The 8,785-nt window shown below is 36.3% G+C and overlaps 1 protein-coding gene across 3 annotated transcripts in view; it reads right to left on the reverse strand.

Moving 5' to 3' along the window:
* CTNNA2 (catenin (cadherin-associated protein), alpha 2) overlaps positions 1–4,988 on the reverse strand; it is a 1,691,926-nt gene extending 1,686,938 nt beyond the window's left edge. For 2 of the 3 annotated variants that reach the window (XM_006900178.1, XM_006900180.1), the window contains exon 1: positions 4,883–4,988. In XM_006900178.1, coding sequence (XP_006900240.1) covers positions 4,883–4,984 — 102 coding nt within the window. In that variant the 5' untranslated portion in view covers positions 4,985–4,988. The remainder of the gene's footprint in view (positions 1–4,882) is intronic. The other variant, XM_006900179.1, reaches the window with a different exon arrangement.
* Between the last annotated feature and the right edge of the window lie 3,797 nt (positions 4,989–8,785).

Genomic DNA, 8,785 nt, shown 5'->3' on the forward strand with positions numbered 1-8,785 from the left:
TTTCCAAGATTTATTTATTTTCATTTATAATTTTATGATTCCTATAATGTAAAATCCAAAGGTGGGTGACTTTCAATCCATGGCCCTCGGGCCTGTATTTTATTGTTTTTGTTCAGACATTCCTCTAGGCCATATAGCCCTGGTGTGCAAGTTGCTGTACCTCGGTCACTTGTGGTTACTGTGAGGCTGAACACTGTGACACTGATGTGTCAAATGTGTTAATGGTTGGCTAGCCAATGCGGACAGAGAGTGGGGTGGAGCTCCCAGATGAAAATAAGCTTGGAAGGAGGAGTGGCATCCACTTCCATAATAGCTTGCCTCCAGGTACCCTTTGAACCTGGAGAGAGGATGAAAGGTACCCAAGCGTCAAGGACTCTCCTTCATAGGGTCGCTATGAGTCGCCTGCGACTCGACAGCTCTCAACAACAACAACAATGTAAAATTACTCAAAAAAATCCTTGTTTCAACATCTTAAAATAAAAGTAAAATTATATTTTATCACTTAAAAAATAGGAACATTTTGTTGGCTAATTTGAATATTTATCAGCAGTAAATTTAAAAGGCAGAGGGGGTTTTTTTGTTACAAACACCCTAGAAGGCAGTTTGTGTGTCCTTAAGAAGCTGGATGTAGAAAATCTATATGACTCAGCTATTCCACTGCTAGAAATTTCCCCAAGGAAATTAGAATTGAGATACAAACGAAGATTTTTACACCAATGTTCATAGCAGTGTTATTCACCACCACAAGATCATGGAAACAACCCAAATGTCCAACCACAACCAAACAAATTGAAAAATTTTGATATATTCATATAATGGAATACTATGCAGCACTCATTAAGCAATGATTTTGAAAATACTACATAATCTTGTAGAGACTAGAGAGCATTATGTTGAGTAAACTAAGTCATTCTCATAGGGACAAATACTGCCCTTGACCATTATTGTAAAAATAAAAGAATAACTAGCAAAATATGTGTGGAGGGGGAAAGCATGGGAGCAAAGGGGTTAGGATGGGAAGGGAAGAAATCACAGGGTTGCCCAATTAGGTAGGTGGGGGGGGGTAAAGGAAATGAGAAAGATTCCACAGGGATCTGAAAAGACAGGATAATGGTGAGCATAGTTTAATGGTGATTAGTTTTATAAAACACAATGTATGGGAATAATTGTATGAAACATAGGATCAGTGAATGAAAATGTGTGTGGCGGGGGAAATCTGCATAATTTTTTTAAAAAAGTGAAATGCCCCCCTAAAAATTTGTTTCTTCCCTTTTCACGACTGAAAAATACATTTGTTTTTGTTTTGTTTTGTTGTTATTTTCATATAAAACATATTATTTATTTTTGGTCCACCTTATTTCTATTTTTTAAAAGACAGTTATTTTATCACAATTTGTAAATCATCACATGTTGAATAACATTTAGGCTTATTCCAGGTTTTGCATGTTATAAATAAAGTTACTATTTTTTCTTATGATAAGAAATGAATTTTATTCCAAACCCTTTAACCTCTGAATTGTATTTAAGTTTTTGCCTATTCTTATCAGTAACTGCTAGACATTTAAGAGCATGCTGCATCACTGAATATTACTATAAATTTCATCCAATTTAGAAAGTTGATTATCTCTTTGGTACAACCTGAGCATTGGTTTCTTTTTGCTTTAAAGGTTTAACATGAAATTTATCTATAAAATTTCCTTGATTGACCTTTTGTATTCACATGTCCTCCAAGGGTCAGCACTCACATGAGTGCTTTCATTAAAGTTGTAAATTAGCAATGATAATATTAATGTATTTGCATTTACTTGGTTGTTATTGTTAGGTGCCGTCAAGTCAACTACAACTCACAGAAATCATACAAACAAAGATTTAAACCTTGACCTTTCTTGAGCTAATTCACAATTTCTCTCATGTTCAAGCCCATTGTTGTTATCACTGTGTCCATTCATATCCTGAGAATCTTCCTCTCTTTCACTGACTCTCTGCTTTTCTTAATATTATGACCAAGGACTGGCCCCTCTTGACAAGATTACCAATCTATGTGAGAAATGTCATGATCTGTGCCTCTAAGGATCACTTTGGTTACACTTTTTCCAAGGCACATTTGATTGCTCTTTGAGCAGTGTGAGATAGTCCATACTCTTCTCTACCACTACACTGCAAAGGCTTTGTTTCTCCACTATTATTGTTGCTGTTAAGCGCTGTCAAGTCATTGTGACTCACAGTGACTCTATGTACAACAGCTCTGAACTCTGCTCTATTTTGAGCCGATTTCATTGTCTCTGACACACCTACCTCCATTAATCCAGTCACTAAATTAATCTATTTCATCCAGGGTCTTCCTCTCCTATGCTGTCCCTCCACACTTCCAAGAATGATGTTCCTCTCCAAGGTCTTGTCCCTCCTTGCAATATTCCCAAAGTGTGTCAGAGAGAGCTTTAGAATCCTTGCCTCCAAGCAGCAGCCTGGTTTCACCCTCTCCAACAAGAACCTCTTTGTTCTCCAAGCATTCCATGATATATTCAATACTCTTTCCACCATGACAACTCAAAGGCATTGATTCTTCTTCTATCATCCTTAGTCATTGTCCAGCTCTCTTATGCAATCCAAGTAATTGGCCTTTGTTACTCTTTGACCAAATTTCAGATACATAGGAAGAAATCGAAAATACCAAGCCTTGCACCAGGCTTGGTAATTTGTCTTTAAATTCATCCTTGCTCTTTCGCACCTTAGAAAGGTCTCTAACCTCCAGTCAAAATTCCTCCAGTGCAATATGCCTTTTGGTTTCTTGATTGTTACTGCTATGGTTGTTGATTGTGGAGTCAGCAAAGTAAAATCCTTGACACTTGAAGCTTTTCCTCTATCATAAATTTGGCTGTTTAGTCCAGTGGTAAAGTTTTTTTGTTTTTCAGATGTTGAAATGTAACCCATATTGAGGCTGTAATTTTCATCAATAAGTGCTTCTTCAAATCTTCTTAATTTTCTATAAGCAAGCTTGTGTCACCCTATGTATAATGCAGATTATTGATAAATCTGATGCTACATTCTTTATTATGTACTCCATTCATGCCTTGAATGATTTACTCACTCTACAGGTTGAATACGTATGGATAAAGGATATATCCCTGACACATATCTATCAGGAAAGAATGAGGTTTTGACAACTGGCTTTCTACACTGCTTGAGTCAAATTTTTTTGTTTGTTTGTTTGTTTTTAAAGTCCCATTTCTCTTGACTGTTTCTAATAACTATGCTGTGACAATCTCAAAGTGTTTATAAATAGAAAAGTTCTTTTTCTATCTATCACTGGTAAACAGATGGAAAGTAATTGTCTCAGGATGCTTTACCCTTGAATCCTCATAATTGAAATGATATCACTCACTCACTCACTGCTTTTTGGTCAGGACCAACTCTTAGCTAACCTTCCACAGTATTGCAAAGACGGCAAATTGTACAGGAGGGGATTATTCATCTTCCTCCTGAAAAGTCTCAGGAAGAGATAGCCTCAGGAGAGACACTGCCTTTGAGTTAGCAGCTCAACTCCCTATGGAATGTTTCATGAGAGTTCCACTTAGATGATGTAATTGAGGACTCTTAATTTAAATTTATTACTGTAAATGGCAAAAGGGACTTTCATTTGGGCTTAGATTGAGCATCCTGAGATAGGGAAACCATTTTAAATTATGTGGACGGCTCAAATAATTACAAGAGTCCTTAAGAGAAGGAAGAAGGGAAGAGGAATGTTAGATCATGGAAGAAGTGTGACCAGACAATGTGGTTTGAAGATACTGCCTTGCCAGCTTTGAAGACAGAGAATAGGCCAGAATCAAAGAAACATGAACAGCATTTAGTAGCTAGAAAATCAAGGAAACATATTCTCCTAAAGCATTCAAAAGAAATAGAAATCTGTCCAAACCATGATAGCAGAATTTGTGATCTCCAGAACTAAGCACAATAAATCTGCATTGTTTAAGTCACTAAGTTAACGTTCCCAGTTGGAGCAAATAGCTTGTACTCAATCAACAGGAAAAAGGAAGAAGAAATTTGGGAATCTGTTTCTGTTGAAATTATACTCTATGATGCAGCTCTACTCTGTAATGTGAGAAACCCAGGAGTCAGAAGTGATGCAATAGCAACTGACACCAATAAAGCCATTAAGTTAGATGTAATGTGCTATATCAGCAATAAGAAATAAAATACAAAGGATTTCCACTTATTTTCTATAAAAAAATCTTTGCAAATATGTCATATATTGTTGAATTTTTATGTGTCATGAATTTTCAGATTAACATAGCAAAGAATGCACTTCTGAAAACATTGGTAATTAAAATAAAAATATAAATATCCTTAGTGTGTGTGTGTGTGTGTGCATATTTTTCTTTTTCTGTTGAGAGCCATCTCTTAGAAAAGTGACAACTGGAGCAATGCTGAAGTAGAACATTTCTTCACCCCAAAAGGATAAATTCTGCTTCATAAACCAAAAGAAAAGCAATTCAATAAGTATACTTTGCTCTTAAATATTCAGTTGAGATTTTTCTCACTGTGCATTATTAACATTTGAAAGTAAATTATGAATGGTATATTTAGACTTTTAATTCATTACTGCAAATGAGGACCTCCTTCACCAAGACTCCACTCATCAATTATCTCATCAACTTAAATTCCAAACTCAGAAATCATACTGACAATTTTTTAACATACTTCAATTATTGTAGGGCAATGAAATTTTCCATAATTTGTGCAATAAAACATATTCAGTAATCAACATGATTATTTGTCTCTGAAGAATTTTTAAGTTCCTTGAAGACTCATGAGAGAATGGCAAAGACATATAAATATAACAAAAGAAAAACATTTAAAAGGTTTTAGCAGCATCTCTTACCTGTGTAACAAGTGGCTCCAACAGCCTTTCCACTGTCAAAGTACGGATTTCCAAACTTTTGGGATCCCATTTCAAAATGATAGGTGAAGTTGCCGAAGTCATGCTTCCTATGGAAATAAATATTATCAGATAAAAACAGTCATCACTGCATAAATGTTACTGTAGGGGCACAAGATAAGTAACTGAAATCTAGGATAGAAAATGATCTCTCCAAGTACATAGACTTAGAGATGGGAAACTTAAACCAGAACTTGTCAAGGTGGGAACAGTAGTGTCAGATTAAAATCAAGATCTCACTCCCAAGAGTACCTGTATATATTAGGAAATTTCTTGGACTAATTTATCATGCTACTATTTCATTCACCCAGCATGCAGTACACACATCCATCTTCTATATGTTAAGAAAGATTCTGCCCTTGTGTAACTTATAATTTTAAAGTAGAAACAACTACGTCAGGCAACAATTATGTCTCAGGGAGACAGGTGATATGATAATTTATTTTCATGGGGTTACTTTGACTGAGAATTGACAGTAGAGGGTTGTAGTGGAAATTCGAGGACAGTAATGTACAGTCATTAAAGAGTGACCAGTAAAGACTGGAACACCAAAATCTGATTATATTCACAAGATGAGCAAATACATATCATGAAAAAAACCTCTTTAGTTTTCTCGTACATCATCACAGACCATTAAAGACACAGTAAGACCTTTGGCAGCACAGATCATTTTCTTAAATAGCAAATATCTTGCAAAATAAGTTCCTAGTTTTCTGAAAATCAGCTTGCTACTACTTCTACACTCTCTGATACTTAGTATGTTTACATTCTCATCCCCAAAAATCAGTGCCCAATAAGGTTATTTATCTCACTCTAAAACAATCTTTTCTTTGGATTATTAAAATTTACACATATAGTGGCAAATATGAAGAAATGAGGAACTCTATCAATTTCTGTAGGGAGTTCTAGTGGTCTAGTAGTAGAAGGTGCACTGCAATTCCAAAATCATGTGATTCAAATCCACCAGCTGCTCTTCAGGAGAAGGAGGTACAATCTCTCCCATATGATCAACTTCCTCTGAAAACCCCTTGGAGGATCAGCTATCAGCCTGTTCCAACTTGATGGCAAATAACAACAATCACTAACTTTGCCAGTCTGAAAGTGACTGAACATTCAATCAAGATTCATTAAAAATAATATGGTAATTGTTGTTATAGTTATTGTTATGTGCCATTGAGTCACCTCCAACTTATAAAAGACTAGCAGGAAGGCACAAGGCTGGAGATGGCATAACATATTTTTTTTCCAAATCAATGAGTTTTTTTATTGCAAATACCTTTTTTTAAAAAAGCAACATAAAGTATACACATGGACATCATGTGATTGACTAACTCTGTGGAAGAATCAATGGAGATGTTCAATATCATCACTGAAATAAAAGCTATGTAGCTGATTGAGCAAGTTCAAATTGAAGGTGAAGAAAATGAAAGCAAGTCAACAGGAAATGCAGTACTGCTTTGAATCCATCCTAATGGAATTTTAAAGTAATCTCAAGAATAGAGTTGATGCATTGAACACTAATTACTGAAGACGACATCGCATGTGGGAACACATCAAGTTTATCAGTCATGAGCACAGCAAAAGGTCTTTACACAGACAGGAAAGAAAAAAAGACAAAAATGTATGTCAGCAGAGAATCTGAAAGTTTCACTACAACATGAAGATGTAAAAATAAAGGGAAGAAATGTAAGAGACAAGTAACAATAATTTCAAAGAGTATATATATCCTCTCTCCATACATATTTCAATCTTTATGCTGAAGAAATAATTTAAGATGCCAGACTATAAGAAGAATCTTGCATCAGGACTGGAAGAAGATTCATCAACAACCTGTGTTACACAGATGACACAATCTTGCTTGCAAACCCTTAAGGAGACTTGTAACACTTACAGAAGAAGATGAAAGATCACATTTCTGGACCAATATAACAGAGTGATAGCTGGAGAAATTACTTCACTTGTAAAAATTTTCATTTTGCTTGGATCCACAATCAACATCCATGGTACTGGTAGTCAAGAATTCAAAATGTGTTGTGTTGGGGAAATCTGCTGTCAAAGACCTCTGTAAAGTGCTAACGTACAAGAATGTCAGTTTAAAAAGTGTATCTGATTCAAGCTGTGGTGTTTTTAGTTGTTTGCTATGCATATGAAAGTTGGAAGATAAATAAGGAAAACTAGAGAAAAATATTTTTTCATTGTGGTATTGAATATTTCATGGACTGCCAAAAGAACAACCAAATTTCTTAGGGGAAGTACAAGCAGAGTTCTCCTTAGAGAGAAGAGTTCTCTGGGAGCTTAGTGAAGGGATTGTGCTCCCAACACATAGGTAGATGTTTCAAATCCACCAGCTGCTCCATGGAAGCAATTTACAGTTTCTGAAACCCATTTGAGGTTCAGCTATGACTTGTGACACAACAAAAACAGCTAAAAGAATAAAAAAAAAAAACCTGCCTTGGTGAACGTACAGCTGTGCTTCCGCTTATGGAAGTCAGAAGGCAAGGACAGTGAAAGTTCATTTTACATACTTTGAATGTGTTCTCAGAAGGGGCCGATTCTTGGGAAAATAACTGGGAAATGTGAAGGAACAGTGAAATACGGATGACCCTCAATGAAATGGTTACAGTGACTGTAACAATGCAGGTGAACATGTCGGAGATCACGAGGATGGCATAGAATAGGGCAAGGTGAATATCTGCTGTTCATATTGTTCCTATGAGTAGTATTCAATGACTCAAAAGACCTAACAACAAAGCAATCCATTCTTGCCTAAGAGCCGCTGACATGCAGGTGGCACCTTCTCATGTACAAGCAAAAGACGTGGTACTGGCCTTAGGGGAATAAAGTATATTTTCTTAGGTTGAGATGAGATGTGTTTCTTTACAAAGTTATACTGCTATTTGCTGAATACATTTTGAAATTTAACTACTGGACAAGCAATCTCAGCTTGTACAAACTGAAACAAAATCATTTGTCTTAATACCACCATAAATCAAACTGCATATGGCTGTTTACTTCTCTTGAATTAATGGTCCCCTCAATTCCATCCTTACAAAGCAAAGATTATTTCTGTAAGAATTAGAATAAGAAAGAAGGCCCATCACAATAAGAGCTGGTGGCAACAGGCTTCTTTGCTGCCCTACCACCACTAATCCTTCTGCAAACAGATACTTAGTTTACTTCAGGGGGGGAGAAAAGGAGGTGAAGACACAGTGTGCTGATATTTTAATTCTCTCCAAATGTCTTGTTTTAAATAAACTTAGCATAGTGATCCAACCACACAGAGTAATTTAGACTCAGGCTCCTTCACAACAACAATACTTGGCACTGATATGCTGCCTGCTCTCCAAAAACACTGTACACATTTCCCATTCACACTACCAACTGGCATATTGCAGCTCCGGTTGTGGAGAATTTTGCTGCGGGGCAGCATACTTTCCCAGGCTGTGTAAAGCTAGCAATGCCAAATGGTATTTGTGCAGACAAGGAAAACTTCATCTCCTCCAGGGCTAAGCCAATTTAAGTTATTTTGGTTGAGTATGCATGAAAAAGAGGAAGACCCTCTACAAGGTGGATTGAAACAGTGACTGTGGCACTGCACTAAAGTTTATCAGAGATGATAAGGGTGACACAGGATAAGGCCAGATCCATCATTCATAGCTTCACTCTGAGCTGTATTTAACTCGCTGGCATCTAACAACAGCAACACCACATGAAATAGTTACAGGAGTTTCAGCAGTTCCCTGAGAATTGTTTTCATGCTCTAGGGAATCATGAATAACTTAATAATTATTATGAAGAAGGAAGTCATATAGGGAGGGTGGATAACTAGTATCATGATGTGTTATC

The sequence above is a fragment of the Elephantulus edwardii genome, unplaced genomic scaffold (assembly GCF_000299155.1).
Source record: "Elephantulus edwardii isolate Elephantulus edwardi_28Jun2011 unplaced genomic scaffold, EleEdw1.0 scaffold00275, whole genome shotgun sequence".
Classification (NCBI taxonomy): domain Eukaryota; kingdom Metazoa; phylum Chordata; class Mammalia; order Macroscelidea; family Macroscelididae; genus Elephantulus; species Elephantulus edwardii.